This window comes from Symphodus melops (assembly GCF_947650265.1).
Source record: "Symphodus melops genome assembly, chromosome: 5".
Classification (NCBI taxonomy): Eukaryota; Metazoa; Chordata; class Actinopteri; order Labriformes; family Labridae; genus Symphodus; species Symphodus melops.
Window position 1 is genome coordinate 26,680,710 of NC_136695.1, and position 18,756 is coordinate 26,699,465.

General features: G+C 41.3%; 2 protein-coding genes across 2 annotated transcripts in view; one reads left to right on the plus strand and one right to left on the minus strand.

The window, feature by feature from the left end:
- Positions 1-11,574, minus strand: part of LOC306824660 (uncharacterized protein) — a 106,790-nt gene extending 95,216 nt beyond the window's left edge. Inside the window, exons 1-4 of the mRNA XM_079344864.1 lie at positions 11,226-11,574; positions 10,100-10,144; positions 9,963-10,010; positions 9,144-9,394 (exon numbers count right to left, since the gene is read on the minus strand). Coding sequence (XP_079200990.1) covers positions 9,144-9,394; positions 9,963-10,010; positions 10,100-10,144; positions 11,226-11,478 — 597 coding nt within the window. The 5' untranslated portion in view covers positions 11,479-11,574. The remainder of the gene's footprint in view (positions 1-9,143; positions 9,395-9,962; positions 10,011-10,099; positions 10,145-11,225) is intronic.
- A 391-nt stretch (positions 11,575-11,965) lies between these two features.
- Positions 11,966-15,118, plus strand: LOC306823688 (uncharacterized protein). The gene is made up of 5 exons (XM_079343421.1): positions 11,966-12,294; positions 12,905-12,930; positions 13,049-13,372; positions 14,551-14,735; positions 14,822-15,118. The coding sequence occupies exons 1-5, from the start codon at positions 12,042-12,044 to the stop codon at positions 15,000-15,002; spliced, it is 969 nt and encodes a 322-aa protein (XP_079199547.1). The 5' UTR covers positions 11,966-12,041; the 3' UTR covers positions 15,003-15,118.
- Positions 15,119-18,756: the final 3,638 nt, after the last annotated feature.

The window sequence follows — 18,756 nt, forward strand, 5'->3', positions numbered from 1 at the left end:
GAAAACGAGTTTCTGAGTTGCAAAATGCACATGAACATCTAGTCAAGTCGAAACGTGCCCGATTTCAAGTTGGGAAAATATGTATTGTTGATGTAAACATACTTTTAAAAAAATTAATTATGGTAGGCTATTGCATCAACTTTTTTCTCAAATATAACTTCAAACAGAGATAATTGACTTCTTCTTCGTTGCATCAACGCTGTTTTGTGGGAAAAGTCGAAAAATAAAAACGAATTCCCAACTAGGAATATTGGACCAGCCGAGCAGCACCTGAATGCAGCAGAGATACATGGAGAGACGCAAGAAAATAAATCAGAGAGAGAGAGGAAACGAGGAAATGTTTTAAGAGACAGGAGACTTCCTCTCCACCGAAACGTCACGTGAAGCGTGACGACATCAGGTGTGAAGCGTGACGACATCAGGTGTGATCACGTTGAGCCGTCAGTCGGCTTTAACAGCTCTGTTTATGTCTTCTTTCTAATAAAAACAGCAATGGTGTAAAGTCTCTTCATGTTACCTGACAACACACACCTGCAGTACACACGGAGACAAACCTGCAGTCTGCTTAAACCCATCAGGACAATTTCTACATGAAAAGTTGGAACATTGAATTGTCTATTGGTTATTTGTATTTCATTTTACTGATAATCCGATGGTCTTTATTGTGTAAACACAGACACTTTATAATGTCAAAGGCACACTTAACATTTTGTATTATTTAAGTTATAGGGAATCCAGAATAACCTACATAACATTTTCCAAGCACAAAGATCACTAATGATCAATATGAAACATGTAGAAGCTTAATCAAATATTAAGCTTTGTTGTTTATTTGACTCCCAGGAGTGACCTGGATGACGCGCTGTTTCCTTGTTGTGTTGCGTCAAATAACGTTCCTTCAGACGTGTCATTCTTTCGTTCCTACGTTATATTTATTTATAAGCACCATGTGCAAAGAAAACATTGTCCAAGAGGTTTGTTATTGATCATAAATACATACACATTGATCGAACACAGCAGGTCCTTCCTTTCTGCGTGCCGCTTCAGCGGTCAAAAACCATGAGCCCTTCCGGGGTCAAACAACAACATCCTGTGTCATGACAAACTTCATACTCATATAAGGCTGCGTCAAGCAACCCAACAGTGACACCTAGTGACATAAACCACAGTTCATCCTTAACACAAAAAATGGCTCTTACACTCCAGCCCCTAATTGTTAGGTACAGGTGGAGCTAACAATTCACAAAAAAAAACCAAACAAGAGCCATAAACAAAAATGTTATTAATGCGTTATTAAACGTCTTCAGCTGCATTTAATAAACAAAGTTTGGTAACTGGTCTTTCCAACACATTGACCTTTGTTTTAAGGCGAACGGACCGAACAACACCATGTTTGTCAGGAAAAGTTTCAATCACTCGACCAAGCAGCCAAGAACCACGAGGGGCCGTTGAATCCATGACAATGACAATGTCTCCAGACATAAGACTCCTTTTTTCTCTGTTCCATTTTTGACGCTCTTGAAGCAGAGGGAGGTACTCTTGAACCCACCGCTTCCAGAATAGATCCGAGATGTATTGCACCTGTCTCCATCTTCTTTTTGTATACAGGTCCTGTTTCACAAACAATCCAGGTGGTAAAACAGGTTTGCCTTTCAGGAGGAGGATGTGATTTGGTGTAAGAGGTTCAAGGTCATTGGGATCCTCAGACAGCTGGGTGATTGGTCGGTCATTTAATATGGCCTCAACTTCACAGAGAACTGTTTGAAGGCTGTCATCATCCAATTGCTGCTGGTGTAACACAGATTTTAAAACACGCCTTATTGTTCGAATCATGCGCTCCCACACTCCGCCAAAGTGAGATGCTCCTGGAGGATTGAATTTCCAGTCCACTCCAGCTGGAATTAGAACTCTTTGGATCTGGTCGTGTTTAAGTGCAGCAAGAGCCTCCTTCAGTTCCCTATTTGCGCCCACAAAATTGGTGCCATTGTCAGACAGCATATAAGAAACTTGGCCTCTTCTACTTATAAATCGCCTCAAAGCGTTTATACATGCATCTGTATCCAGTGAGTTTGCAACCTCAAGGTGAACAGCTCTGCTTGCTAAACAGGTAAAGATCACTCCATAACGTTTACACAGGCTTCTCCCTCTTTTCACCTCGATTGGTCCGAAATAATCGACACCGACACTTGTAAAAGGAGGTTGGTCAGGCAAAATCCTTTCCAATGGAAGATCCGCCATCTTTTGCTCACCTGCTCTCGCTGCATGGAGTCTGCACGTCCAGCAGTCATTTATGACTTTCCTTATCGCTGAAGGAGCCTTTGTAATCCAATACTTCCTCCTAAGTTTGGATAGTGTGTGGTTTCTACCACAATGCCCCAGTTGCTGATGAATGTGTCTCAGAATAAGAGTTGAAATGTGCTGGTTCTTTGTGAGGATAAGCGGGTGCTTAACTTCTTCTGGTAAAGCTGACCTACTAAGTCTTCCTCCGACTCTGAGCAGACCATCATCCAGGAAAGGATCCAGTTTGTAAATAGAACTTTCTTTCCTGACTGCTGACTTTCCAGATGAGAGAGCATCAATTTCTGCCTTAAACTGCTGTTGCTGAGCAAAGCGCACAATTGCAATTTCTGCTTCACAAAGATCATCAACGGAGATGTTCTGACACCAAAATGATTTTTTAACCTTCTTCATCTCCAACTGTGCATGATTGGATTGATCGAGTGGATCAGAGGCCTGCAACTCCTTTCTCCTTTGACATAACTTCAAGAGGATACCCTTGACTTTGAGGAACCAAGCAACAGCAACTTTGAGCTTCCTCCAGTCTGAGAAGTACGTAATTAGTTGATTAGTCGCATTAGACAAGTCCGTGGTAATTACTGTATTCACAGTGAAATCCTTTTTTACTTCCGGATCATCCAATGGAATGCTGATTTCCATGATATTTTCTGGCCAATATCTTTCTGGCTTCCAAAGAAAGCTGGGTCCTTTAATCCACCTGCTGCCAATCAGTAGATCAGTGACTTTCCTGCCTCTTGAAGCGTCATCTGCAGGATTATCTTTGGTGTTTACATACTTCCATTGGGACACCTTTGTAGCATCTCTGATGGTTGTTACCCTGTTAGCCACGAAAGTATGAAAACGCCTGTCCTCATTCATTATATACTTCAGCACCGAAGTGCTATCTGTCCAGAAAACTGAGTCTTCCAAGTGCAACTGCAACTCTGCTCTCAACATTTTGTCCACACGAACAGCAAGAACTGCAGCGGTAAGCTCCAGACGGGGAATGGTGACGGGCTTCAGTGGTGTTACTCTTGCTTTCCCGAGCAGGAATGCCACGTGCACATTGTTGTTGTTTTCCATCCGTACATAACTTACGGTGCCGTACCCACCTTCACTTGCATCCGAAAAGTGATGTAGTTGAGCTAGTGTGGGCTGTACAAACTCTTTGGGTTTAATGCACCTGCTGATGGTAAATTCTGGCAACCTGCTTAGCTCTTCCAACCATTTTGTCCACTGCTGCAGTATGTCACAAGGCAAGCTTTCATCCCACCCAGAGTTTCTCCTGCAAAGCTCCTGCAGCAAAACTTTACCCGGCAGAGTGACTGGTGCTATAAACCCCAAAGGGTCATATACTGAACTAAGCATAGACAGCATGCCACGTCTAGTGAAGGGACTTTGTTTCACCAGCATCCTGAACTGGAAGGCATCACTCTCTATGCACCACTGGAGACCAAGAGCTCGCTCCAAAGGAAGTTTGTCCCTATCCAAATCAAGCTCCTTTAATTCCTTCGCTCTGTGCTCGTCTGGGACTGTCCTCAGCACCCTTCGGCTGTTACTGACCCACTTAGTCAGACAGAATCCTCCTCTTTGACAGACAGCTGTAAGATGTTTGATCAACTGAATTGCTTCTTCTTCTGAGGATGTGCTCTTCAAACAGTCGTCGACGTAGAAGTTTTGATTCACCGTTTGAATCACATCAGCAGGGCAGAATGCTCGACCATCTTCTGCTGTTTTCCTGAGAGCATAACAGGCGCAGCTTGGGGATGAGACAGCTCCGAACAGGTGGACAGTCATCCGATACTCTGTAATTTCGTGACTCAAGTTACCCTCAGGCCACCACAGGAAACGTAGATAATCTTTGTCGGTTTCTGCAACATTAACCTGATAGAACATCTGCTGTATATCTGCCATTAAAGCTACAGGCTCTTGTCTAAACTTTGTGAGCACTCCAAACAGACTACTTGTAAGGTTAGGACCCTGAAAGAGTTCGTTATTTAACGACATTCCCTTGAATGTTGCCCCACAATCAAACACCACCCGCAAAGTGTTCTTTCTGGGATGGTAAACGCCATGATGGGGAATATACCAGACCTTTCCCTCTTCACACTTCAACTGATGCTGAGGTATTTCCTCAGCATATCCTTTACCAATGATGTCATTGAAGAAGTTTGTATACTCCTGGTGAAACTGCTCATCTTTCTCAAACCTTCTTTTGAGTCCAAGAATTCTTTGCTTGGCCACTGCTATATTATTTGGGAGCACAGGTTGCTCTTTCCTAAAAGGCATTTTCAGGCTGTAATGCCCATCCACCAGCTTTGCTGAATGACTGACAATCTCCAAAAACTTCATGTCTTCTCTCGACATGTGTTCTTCCTCCACATTCTTGTCATTGAAGTCATGGTTATACTGGGCAGTCAGCATCTCCTCTAGTTTGCAAACAGCAATCCTATTAACCATTGCAGAGGGAAATTCTGCTTCCATGGCACCACTGTTTCCATTCAGTGGACCATTTACAGACCATCCCAGCACAGTCTTGATGGCATACGGGCCATTCCCGCAGCTGTTGACGATTTCCCATGGTTCCAATAACGTGGGAGCATTTGTGCCAATTAAAAGGTCGACATTTTTGTCAATACTTGGGATGTTCACCTTTTCTAAGTGTGGCCATTTGTCGAGATCTTCCTGCGTCACTATGTCATCAGCTGTCACTGGCATTTTTTCCTGTGTGAAAACATCTGGAAGCACATAAAAATCATTGCTTTCAAGGCCAGCCACCTTCAAACCGGTCAATGAGTAAGCGGTCTTCACCATTTCTTGCCCCATTGTTCGTAGCAGAAAGCTGGTTTGTTTACCTGCAGCATTCAACTTCTTCATGAGATGTTCAGAGCAGAATGTGGCAGAGCTGCCAGGATCTAAGAAGGCATATGTTGTTACTGTGTGATTACCCTCCGACGCCTTTACCTTTACAGGAAGAATAGATAGAGCACACTGGTCCTTTCCAGCCCCTGTATGTCCACATGTTGTGACTACACTAGGCCGTTCATTGCACACTCCACATTGCTGCTCCCGAACTGCATGCCCTTTTATATGCAGCAAGGTTGGGTGAGTTTGGCCACAGATTTTGCACACTAATCTTTTCTCACAGTCACGACTCATGTGACCTACGGATAAACATGCAAAACAAACCCCCTTTTCCCGCAGAAACTGGATCTTATCTTTATGCTTCTTGTCATTAAGCTCTTTACACTCATCCAATGAGTGCCCACGTGTACAGTAGAGGCATCCAGTTTTTTCGTTCTTCCTTTGACATTCAACCTTTTCAAGTAGATCTGTCGATGTTACAGTGGTGGCAACAATACTTTCTTTCACTCTACCCCTGGACTGTGCGTTAAACCTGGTAAGAGGTTTTGTCCCAGCAGCACCAAACCCGGGGTCCTGTATGTTACCGAACAAGGGGTCTGAAAGGATTTTGACATGACGTTCAATAAATGACACTAAATCATGTATGTGAGCTCTGTCTTCTGTTCTTCCCATAATATCGTGAGCTTTGGATCTCCATTGATCTCTCATTTTAAATGGTAACTTTGCAACAATAGCTCTCATATTGACCGGCATGTCAAGCTCTGTTAAGTACTGAAGGTCCTCCATTGCATTGCAGCAACCACGTAGAAACAGGGCATATGCTTGGAGTGTGTTTATCTCTTCTGATTTAATTGAATGCCAAGCCAAAGCCCTCTCCATGTAAGCCGTTGCAATTTTGTAGTGGTTACCGAAATGTTCCTGTATGAGGTTCTTTGCCACTGTATAGCCATCTTCAGGGTCCATATGCAGGCAACTACGCACCAACTCCCGTGGCTGTCCTCTAGTGTACTGCTCCAAATAGTAAAGGCAGTCAGCTTTACTTGCTTTTATTTCCACTCCTTGTTCGAAGGCCTTTACAAACGATCTGTATTTTAGAGGGTCTCCATCGAATGTGGGAATATCTCTAGGCGGCAGAGATGAGAAAAGCTGTTGCTGTACAAGGGCTGCTGTTATTTCGTTTTGTTTGTGCATGATGTCAATAATGTCTCCAGTTGAATTTTGATCTATTGTCCGATGATTTCCTGTAGCTTGTCCTTTTCCATCCTTTGATTGAGGCATTTTATTTCCTTGTTGTTGTTGTTGTTGTTGTTGTGTATTTGGGGAGTACTGAGAGTTTGTCAAAGTTTGTAACATTTTAACAGTTTGTTTTGGTCGCACATCCATGTATTTTAATTGATCTGATTTTATTGACGATTCTGTCCAGTGATTTTGTTTAGACTGTTTGAATGCAGGTTCGTACTCCTTTGCCATGGGGTTTAAAGCAATGACAGGTTGTGCCTTCTTCTTTTCCTTTTCAAAGTAAGAGCTCATTCCATTTGAGCCTCTAGAAGAACTGCGAGCATCACAAGCCTGGAGTACTGCTAACTTAGCATTGAAGGCCGCTAAGTCAGCTTTCAGGTCAAGCTCCTCTTTTCTCCTCCTCAGCTGCTCTTGTTGTTGCTCTAAAGCGTGTCTTTCTTTTAACGCCGCTTGTCGAGCGAGAAGTGCAGCTCTATCGGCCTCAGCTTTTATTCGTGCAGAGGATGTTGTGCTTGAGTTAACACTTCGATGACTCCTTTGACTTGAGCGTTTACTACCCACATTTGACACACTGTCCTCAGGACGGACATCATCCTCCACATGTGTAACATTTCCATGTTCATTTAAACCATGACACAAAACCCACCCTTTTGCACTGTCAATACACTCATCATTTGCCAACATGTTTGCTTTAAACCACGTTTCATGTTTCTCCCTTTCAACACATGGTAAAATGCGCAACAAAGAATCATTGACTAATTTTGCTTCATTACAAACCTTAATTAATTCATCAACAGCATTCTGAACCTCAGTTTTGTCATCATTCAACATTAGATTTTGCATTGTTTTTCTTATGACCCTTGCTTTACTGAGTTTGGATTTTCTTTCATTTTGTAATTGCTCTAGTTTACCAGCAAGCGCTTTAGCAGTGAGTTTAACCACCCGCTTTTCAGTTATTTCAGCACCGCCAGTTATACTGATAGCTTTTTTAACAGTTGACATATCATGAACCACAGTCCCTTTCGCAATGTCCGACGCTGCGTTTTCCTCCATGATACACAGTCACGAGCTCCGTTCAATAGTTCTCCACGCAAAGTCTAATGTCAGTCAGAATTGACTACCAATGCATTGGATTTAGTAGAGTCATGTGTGCACACATCTTAAAATGGCCATAAACAGAGTAGCGCTACACATACCTCTCCAAACGCTGCGTTGGGCGCCGTGCGGTGCTCCGGTAAGATGCTCCACCTAGCATTAGATCGAGTCCCACGATGATTGCAGACGTGGCCGAATCCCGACAGCTCTCCGGTCCTCCGCGACTCGAAGACGTCCTGCCCGACAGCTCCTCGTTCCGTCCGCAGTATGAAACGACCTCCACCAGGTAACGATAGCCGACACTGCACTTTGCTACCGGTAGCTCTCCATGTCGCCTCCGTTGCTTGCCAAACGCGCCCAAGTTGTTCCAAACAAAGTTCCAAACAAAGTTCCAAACGGCGGGTTTTTGACTAATGTAGAAGCTTAATCAAATATTAAGCTTTGTTGTTTATTTGACTCCCAGGAGTGACCTGGATGACGCGCTGTTTCCTTGTTGTGTTGCGTCAAATAACGTTCCTTCAGACGTGTCATTCTTTCGTTCCTACGTTATATTTATTAATAAGCACCATGTGCAAAGAAAACATTGTCCAAGAGGTTTGTTATTGATCATAAATACATACACAGCAGGTCCTTCCTTTCTGCGTGCCGCTTCAGCGGTCAAAAACCATGAGCCCTTCCGGGGTCAAACAACAACATCCTGTGTCATGACAAACTTCATACTCATATAAGGCTGCGTCAAGCAACCCAACAGTGACACCTAGTGACATAAACCACAGTTCATCCTTAACACAAAAAATGGCTCTTACAAAACATAATTAATGTAAATATAACGATTCATGTAAAACTTGTTTCTTTATCTTCCTCTAACTCAGCCTCTTTCTCAGTTATTATTCACAGTTACTCCTACATACCACTGTATGATTGTTTGTAGTTTTAAACTGTATTTGAAAAAGTTTTCCTTCTGACAACATCCAGCTTTACAACAACGTGACTGTAACTTCTCTGAAGAGATACGAAAGAAATACATTTTTTGGGATGAAAATTCACGTTTTTAAAAACATGAGTTAATTCTGCATCATTATATTTACTGTACATACAATTTTAGACACTCCAAATATTAAAACAAAGCAGACAAATTTGAACATTTTATTAAAGATTAGATAACGGACATCATGAAACACCATCCAAATGTAAACATTCAACATAGAAACGTTTTAAAACATGAATTAAAAACTAATCTTTGGAAGCATTTTGGAAGAATTAAGATAATTCTGTTTTAACTCAGATCAATTAATAAGTTTAAAAAATATAGCTCTTTGTTTGTTGTGAATTGAGTTCATTATTTTTGCATGATTATCAGTATTTGCTGAATCTAAAAACTTATTTTAAATCTCATCATAGCAAATAAATTCATGAAGTGAATCAAGCTGATCTGTTCAAACATTAACATGCAGTGGAAAAAGACAAATGAGAAACCAGCATAGAAACATAGAGACATTACAATGAATATTCCCAAATTATTCATGTATGTACCAGCATAGAAACATAAGAGACATTACAATGAATATTCCCAAATTATTCATGTATGTAAAACCTGGTTGTGTAGACAGCTTACATGTTTGGTCTAAAGAAGATTTCAACCCCAACATTTAGTGATTTTACTTCTCATTGAGGTCGTCAATGAGATATTTCTCCTGTTTCTGAAGGATTTCGTAGAAGACATCTTTGCTTTTAGCACCAGCTTTCAGGCAACCGCGGTAGAGCTCTCTCATCTTCGCCTGAGAGGTGGCCAGAGCTAGAATCGCATCGTAACTCCCTTGTTGGAGGACACCTTTCACGAGGAGATGATCCAGAATGGGATCCACGTTGCTCACTCTCTCGATGAGCTCCTCTTGATGTTTATCCACAAAGTGTTGGTCTGAGAGAAAGGAGAACAAAAACAATCAAGGACTATTGCTGATAATTAATTTAAATTAATAACTCATTTTATCTCTGTTATGCGCCCATATCACTACATTTATTAACCAGTCAGATAGTGTAAGTATCATTGTTATATAGAAGCAGTTCTCTTTCACCCAAGGAAATCTGTCTTGGTATTGGATTTTTTTCTCTCCCTAATAACGATATCGACCCCAAAAATTACACATCAGTTGGGCCCTTCTAATAATGTGCACTTTTTACCACAAAACACCAACCTGGCCCAATCCAAATTCCCCATGGTTGAGCCCAAATCAAAGGGTGGGGACATGAAAGTTTATACCTGCTGCTATCCTAGCCCAAGCAAACTCTTCTTACATCATAGAGGTGTAAATATTATCATCTAACCCATGAAAATAATGCATAAAGGTATATCTTCTGAACATGTAAAAATATTCCTTTATACTCATTATTAGTATGTTTCTTGAGCCTGAACTCTGTTTAGATCGGAAATGTTCAGAAATTACAAAGTGACCTTTACAGTCAAAGAGAGATACATGTCCTCCTACCGCCTGATGTGGTATCTGCACCAGTTGCTCCGCCTGAGGGTCTTGCAGCTAAAAACAAAAAGAATGAAGAAAAGGATTGGATTTGGTTTAGACTTTTTCTTCCACCAGGACAAATTGAAAACAGGAAAACAACTCACTGTCGCTGGTCCCGGCTTTTGAGTCAAGTCCAGCTATCACTTTAACTGCAATAAAAGAAGGACACAGTGTTAGCATGTGATGGAAACAAAACAAGCATAACTGTGAGGTCTGTAAATCTGTTCCTCAAACACAGATGATGCTGCAGAGCAGGGGTCTCCAACCTTCCTTCATCTGAGAGCGATTTTGAAAAAATGTGTTGAACTCAAATTGCGCTCAGGCAATGCTTATGAATAATCTTGAATTCACATCAAGGTCCAAGAAAGAATATTTTACACTTCTTATTGTGCCATATAGTAAGATGTGTTCCTGAAAATTCAAGAAAATATTACTTTACACTTGTTTTTATGGGCCAAATAACCGAATACTGGGAAGAGGTGCATTTACTGTAGTCGGATTTACTTTTTACACAGTCGGTCAACCTATCAGCGAGCTGCCTGTAGGAGACCCCTGTGGAGAGTCCCGTCTCTTCATGGTGGACCCCCAGGACCAAATAAAGAGCTTTTACTTGAATGAACTTTTTATGGCAAAGTGATGGTTTTCATTTTTGAATTACCAATGTAAGTGTTGTCAAAGTTGTGTCTTTGTTTTGACTGTATTGACAGGTGACACATAAAATGTGCATTCGACCCGCATCTAGAGTTGCACCTTCAGTCAATTTCTCGAGGACTGTATCCTCTGTACATGGAGCAGCCTGCCACCTTAAATGAAATCTCCTGGTGGTTAATCTTTGTAATAGACGACCTTGTCTGTTGTCTATTGTCTAACTGTTTGTTCTGTTTTCCTTGTTTGAATTATCCTATATGCTTGTATTTTTATTTAACATGTGAAGTGTCTTTGAGGTTTTGAAAAGCGCTCTATAAATAAAATGCATTATTATTATTATCTTTGGTTCAAGGTCAACGTGGCATGAGCGAAAGTGAAAGTAAAAAGGAGCGGGCTGTTTTAAAAAAAAACAAAAACTTAAATATGTGATTTACACTATATTTTGTACTATAGCAGAAAAAATACATATAAATATTAATTAAATGTTGCTTAACGTTGTAGTCTATTTGTTGCACTTTAAACATCGTGCAGAGGAAGCCCAGCCTTTGTGTTCTGAAACCCTTTAGGTTGTCACATATTTACCGAGTTCCTTGGCTTCATCCCCGCAGTTCACTTCTTCCAACAACTCCAAAGCCACCTTTACAGCTCCATCCTCGGTAAAAGTAGAAACCAAGACGTTTGTGATGTCTAAGAAGTCTTTTCCCTCCACTTGTCTGCGCCGGACGCGCGGCTCCTCCCTGCGATCCAACAACTTGCTGCAAAACTTTTTAAAGTTAGATTCTGACAGATTCTCCAGCGTGTCTGTTAAAGCAGCTTTCTTGGTTTTGGGGGCCATTTTTCACTAAGAGGTCCCCCCACGTCTCCTGTGGCCTACTGATTGTCAAGAAGTCTACCTATTTCCGGAACAGATCTGTCCTCTCTATAGAGACAATCGTAAACATCTGGGAGGAAATGGTGCGTTCAAGTGCTGTAGAAAATATAACGATCATTTCAATAGAAGGGATGAAATGAATCGATTTAAGTAATCAGTGTAAGAATTAGGAAAAACAAATTTATTACGGTTGATAAAGAAAATAGCTTGTACAAAACAACTATTCAATCTAATCTATAAGGATTTTTTTTCAACTGAGAAGCTTGAAAAACTTGCTTTATTTTACTTGTTTTTACACATTCACATCTTATTTAATATTTACACTTTTGTTTTCATTGTTTGACGTGACGTGTCTCTACTATACTATACTTATGACACAGAGGGATGTCATCATTGGTCACGCGGTCGTTCAGGGTTTCAGTGATTGGTGTTTTTTGGGGGGGGGTTTGACGCGCCAAATGTTTGTCAGTCATGTTTTGGTGAAGTGCGGACTCGTCACACCTCAGTGCAGCGGACCGAGCTGGTAGATGGCGCCCACCACTATCAAACAGGCTATAGCGGAGGCTTTGGATGATCTGAGTAAAGAGGATTATCTGAAGTTTTGTGACCAGCTGAGGGACCGCAGAGAGGAGCCTCGGGTCAGCCGCATAGCTGTGGAGGGGAAGAGACGATGGGAAGTGGCAGACGTTTTGGTTTCAACGTTCACAGAGTCCAAAGCTCTGCAGGTGACTCTGGACTTACTGAGGCAGATCAACCTGAACCAGGAAGCAGCCACACTGGGTGTGTTTACAAACCTGTTGTCTACATGGATGGTCTTTTTTTTGTAAGGAGAATTACGCAAAGTGTGGTTAAACACCAACTGCCTCACATCCAACCGCTGTATGAGAAGAGGCTTACTTAAAGTTTCTGAAATAATTGTGACTTTTTTTTTCAGTAAAAATGTATCAAATGACAATAAGAAAGCTATGGAAGCAGCTCTCTCTCTCTCTCTCTCTCTCTCTCTCTCTCTCTCTCTCTCTCTCTCTCTCTCTCTCTCTCTCTCTTCTATGCAAATTACATTTGAAAGGGGACTTTAACAGAAGTGTACACAGTCTGTGCACTGTGAGTTTTCAAGATGTCCTTCTCAAGATGGATCTTCTGACTACAAACAAGTTGAATCATTTATGTTTTGGGGCCATCAAAATACATTTTTGCCAAAATGTTTCAAAAGCATTGATATTGTTTATTTTTTTTCCAGACTGGTTTAAACTCTCTAAAAAACAAACACTGCGGGTCATGTGTCTTGATATTGGTGGAGTGTGTTTTAATGCATGCATCACTGAAAAAAGTCACAACTGTGAAGAAAAAGAAAAAACATGTAAACTCTTCACCGTATCTATTTTCTCTATAGATTTAAAGACCAAAGCCTTTGCTGATGTAAGTTTAACTACACACAATGACCTATAATCTCTTTAATATGAGTTGTTTTTTATCATTATAAATGATACTCACATTGTTGTTTTCTGTTTGTGTTCACTTTGTCCTCCTTGGGTAGAAAGGTGAGCCGTCCTCACAGGAGACTCTGAAAGCTGCTGCGCTCCGCTCTCCGTTACAGGCTGCTCCAAAAAACGGAGGTCCTCAGATGAACAGGCAGGAAGAGGTGGAGGCTGGAGCAAAGACTCCAGACCGGTCTCAGGCCGGCGACGCCTGCGATGAGCACTTTCTTCTTGGCAGGCGCACGGTTCTGTTCGGCAAATATAAAGGTAAAACCTTTCAGTGGCTGATCGAGAATCATGTGAGCTACGTTGCCTACGTGACAGCCGGCCACCAGAAGGAGAACAAGTTCAGAGTGAAGCAGGACCCGCTGACGGCCAACAAGGTACAACGAAGAACAATGAGAGGCCTTGTCTTTAAAGCGTCAACATGTCCTCTTTTCTCAGATTTTTTCTCTCTAACTGCAGGAGGTCAGTTTATCATTCAGTTTATCAATTAGTGAGTCTTTAAAAAGCTCCTTGCTATAAAGTCACTCAGTAAAGTGTTACTACTTGAGCCACTACTATTTGTGGTAACCAAAGGGATTCAATAAAACAGATTCAATAAACGTGATACAGTTACTGATATTTAAAAGCTCTTGTTAATGGGCACAGGACCAAAAAAAAGCACAGCAGCATCCTGGGAGAGAGAACTTTGCACGCTGTAAACAAACAGACAGAAGTTCATCGAGCCGAGCCCTTTCTGTCTCTGAAATACCGACATTATTTCAGGGGAGAGTTGTTGTCTAAGTAAGAAAAACTTCTCCCACAAGAAACAAGAACCGAGGGAATTCACAACACACTTCTACTAAACTCGCTGTCAGAGCTACAACAACAACAACACGCTTCTACTAAAACTCTCCCGAGTTACTTTTATCATGCAGTTACTCAGTTCCTATTTACTCATTTTCAACGATGTGCCAAACGCTGATAGTTTGTAAATCCCGATCAATACATGATCTTATTTTTCTCCCCTGATGTTAAAATACAGACTTTGTTCTTCTTCTCTTGGATCTTTGCCATTTAAACACGTGTGTTGAAAAAACAGGCTGAAAAAGACGACAGAGCTCTTATTAGGACGTTCTGTAATTTCCTCAACTCCTGATTAACATGTGCTTTATTTTCATTTAAGACCTTGATTGTTGAAATGAAGATTGCCAAATCTTAGTGTGGACAACCTCTACTTTTTATGTTAGTTGGTTTTCATCCTGCACTCTGCCCAATCTGATAATTTCATCCTAATGTGCTTTCAAGCAGCTTCATTTATGTCGTTAATAAATGGGTCAGCTGGATTAAACCATGCTGTTGAAATTATTAATATTATGATCCTCAGGTTTCGTTGCATATTTTGTTTTTCTGAGGGCAATCTGTCATTTTTCAGACAGATGTAAAATGAATGAACTGGACAGCATGCATTCACCTATTTTAAAAAGACGAATGACTGCAGTGTGTGAACATCACAAATTGACGAAATAATAAGGGATGCAGAAATATTTTAACGATACACTTGTCTTTCTGTCTGAAGGATTCACTGTTGAAATATGCAATGGCATACCCTGAGGTCAGGGAAGAAGTCAGATTGCAGAACGAGAAAGCCAACAAGAGATCCGTCCAGCCAGGCCGAGAAGGAGCAGCTCTTGTTGGGTTTGGTGTTCACACATTGGTGACACTAAAAGATCTGTACGAGTCCAAGGACTCCAAAAAAATCAGGTATGAAAACATGATGAGCAAGTGTGGATCTTGGTGTTTAGCCAGCTAGCAGATGTTTAAGCCATTCTCTGCTTTCTTGTACACAGATATGTCAACTTCCTCAGGACAAAGAATTCAACCTGCATCAAAGGGTCCAAGATGGACACCGCTGTCAGATACATTCTGCAGCGTGACCGAGAGCAAGCCACAGCAGCGACAGTCAGGCAAAGCACCTCCTCTGTTCCCCAAGAGGCCTTCAAGAGATGGACCAGAAATAAAAGAATCTGAAGTGCCTCAGGGCAGCCATTCAGAAAAAAACAGAGAGAATTTCTATTACGGAACAAGAAAAGGTTTTATTTAAAGTCAAATCAAACGCCAAACAAATATAAAAAAAAAAATTCTAATTCACTCCATCGTTGCACCGGTTATGCACAAATAGTCATAGCCACAAATTACATCTTAAATCTTACATCTAACTCCCTAGAAGGCTTAAAGTCCTCCATAAATTCATAAAGTCGTCGTGGTGCATCGTTTGGAAAGGATGATTATAAGAGAATGATTAGAGGACAGATTGCATCCCTTAGAAATGGAGCTCAGCGTAAGTTCAGACAGGAAGACTGGTGTTATTCTTTCATTCATTCACCTCTTCATTCATTCTTAAACCACACCCCCTACTACTACCTGTATCTCTCTCTGGCAAGCAGGTGATCATGGGCGTGTATCATCCTGGAATTAACCAACCAGACTCTGCCACGAACTTTCTCTACCAATCAATGGCTTGCTGTCAATAGTTTAAAAACTCTCTCTCTTCCAGTCATCCTGTAGTTGCAGGCATACGCCGCAATACGCTCTTCGTGCTGAATTTGCGGGCAGCGAGAGACGCTGCCTAAATCAGATTCATCTCAAAAAGGAGAAAGTCATCTCCACTCGAATGACCTCAGCCCCACGGCTGGCCACACGCAGGAGCAGGAAGCAACCTGATCATCCAAAATCTGTGAAGTTCGGTAATTCCCTCAAAGCTGCATCATGTCTCTCACAGTCGCTTAAGTTTCATTTCTCAGTGACAGCATTCTCACTCAAAATACAGCCTGCTTCAAGAATAATGTTCATGCTGCATTTAATCCACGCAGCTGCTGGCCTCCGCTGCTCGGTGTCACAGGCAGAGAAAAACATCATGTTTTACAGCGGTCTCAGGCACATCCTTGTTAACTTTTATTTCGTAAAGAAGCGGGCATCATGGCTGGCACGACTAAGCTTGTTTATGTCACAATAACTTGAGAAAACACATAATTACAGTGTCGGGCTAATCCTTAAACCGTGGTTAACTAATCAAAACTGTTTATATGCGTTAATCGGTTCATTCACGACCCGGCTCCTTACGCAATTCACGTGTGTGACAGCGCAGGTGATCAACCTGCATACTCAGGAATGCCCGGTTACAACGAGCTGCAGCCACAGCGCATATTCCTCCGTTTTTCTCATCAGCTGAGAAAGACTACTTTCTTTTAATGTTAATGTCTCACACAGTATCACGTCATTCAGCCACTCGGCCCAATAAGTCATGTATGAAATTCTGCTAGATCGGCTGATCAATCTGCTCATCAGTTAATTGCTCAGCTTCACGTGCGTCTGGGCTCGTGGCATCAATTACAAATGCATTCCTCTCTCGTTTTAAACGATTTTCAATTATTTAAATAAACGGTCGGAGTAGTGAACTAATGGCATCTTAGCAGTAGGAATAATCATATATGTTACACAATAAGCGTAATTCTCGTGAACCAAATTTCATGCTCTATTCCTTTAACCATTTAAACTCAGATCTGTCAGAAAAGCTCTTTAGAAGTCCCCTTTAATCACTGCACAACGGGATTTGTCATCAGATGTTAGACTTTTTGTTTACTCAGGGTGTTATTAATTTATTTATAGCACGGATGCCAGTCATTCAAGAATATGTTTCCAGCATGAACAGGCTAGTAGTCCATTTTATTTTTTATTTTACTTATGCCTGTGTATATTCAACATATTGCTGTGTCTTTTCAACATTCATCAGATTTAGTCATACTAGGGCGGCATAAATACTTGTGAGGATTTGCATTATGACGTCTGGAATTAATTCATATTTAATCAATTATGAGTAATATGTTTGATCTAACAAGCCATACTTGATCATTTACCTCGTTTGTCACCCAAATTAAATCTGATTTCAAGTTACGGAACATGTATTCGAATACATGTTGCTAAAGGAGGGTCAAACTTGACGCAGCTTGACTAGTTCATGCAAACACTATCAATTAGAATGGACTTGAATGGGATATGCTGAAATACTTCAAAACGTAAATGCAGATAAAATGTAAATGCCGACAAAGAAGTCTCTACAGACTTTCAAGTGCTTCGTTCAGAAGAAGGATGGTCACTCTAATCCACTAGATGTCGCCATCGGGCATTAGCATGAATCCAAAACAACTCAAACTGCATCGTCACATTAACAGGCTAGCGGTTGCGCCCAAGTAGGCTTATAGCCCCACTTTGCATAATTCTGTACATTACCATAATCTTAAATGTTACAAGACATTCAAATTTAATGGCGAGCGTAGTGTTTTTCTGTCTACAAATCTGCAGTTTAACAACTTCATGCACAAAGGGACTAGCGGCTGGGCAGCCCTCGAAAACCAAATGTAGATCCTGTAATTACAGCTCAGTCATCGTCAGAGTTAGCGGGACTCAGGCGTTGCTCTCTTGGAGGACAGCAAGACTAAGAGAGACAAGTACACAGGATATACTCGATCTCTGCTATATGCACTCTAAAAATGTTCTAATTCAGTCTTTAAACCAGGTAATGGCCAGATATCGCGGTAATTCAAAAAATAGTTGTTATAATTGAATGTCATTTCACTCCGGCAGTTGTCCGGCTGGCAGATAAACCTGTGAGAGCTCTCTCTAATTCAGCAATGAGTCCGCACAGAGTAGTTTACTACTGCTAAAGTATAAGTGATTTAGCATGCGCGTTGAACCTAATTTAGGTGATGATAATCATAGATTAAAGCACACATGGAGTTCTCACTATATTGTCAATGAGGTGTGGCTAACCAGCTATATAGGATTCTGCTCATGGCTCCCAGCTCTGGCTTCTCCACACATACCATCCAGCAGCTCAATCGACCTGCATCACAATTATAAGCGTTGCAAGTACGAACAGTAGGTGGTCGTCCAGTTAAGGCACACTATTTGGCGCGTGGTTGGAAGCAACTTCCGCAGACCGATGAACTCATGCAAGAATATGCAATCCCAAAGTAAATCAGAAATCACTAACTTACTATTTAAGCAAAAGGTACTTTAGCCCCTTCATACTAGTCATGGTAATTTGACCTCATTCAGCGGGTCGCATTACAATCGCGTCTCTCTAACATCAATTCCAGCGGGCTGTGTCTACTCATAAAGTCAATGCTAAACCTTCATCTTATTTCAGTGCATCCCTCTAGGTTTTGGGGGGAACTACACTCTGCATCGGCATGATTGTCTACAGGCCATTTACATTTAGGTTAATCAGAACACAAATCGGATGACTCGGTGGGTCTGCACATTATGAAAATTCTGTCTCAGTCAAATCTGTTTTAGCTTCAGCATGGACTGCAGATTTGTAAACTGTTATTAATCCAAGTAAACGCTTGTTGACGAACTTGTCTGTTTTGTCATAAATCAGGTTACAACTATTCAGTTGTACAATGCATCCTAATCGTTCAGTCGCAACAGCAACGAGAACTCAGTCATCATGGCAGCAGGACGGTCATTCATTGCTATAAGTCATGTCCAATACAATCCTAATCCTCCATCATAGAACTGAAATTCCAGATATTGGTCTTCAATTCGTTCAGACCTTCCTGGACCTGCAAACTTCGTCAGCAGTTACATGTGTACCAAGGATGCTGCTAATAATGCTAACATGGTTTGCTTTTTGCAGCATCTCAACCTTGTCATCACAGGTTCCTGAGCATCAAGATTCAACGCCTATTTTTATGCATCTTGTATTTCTTTATTCTACATC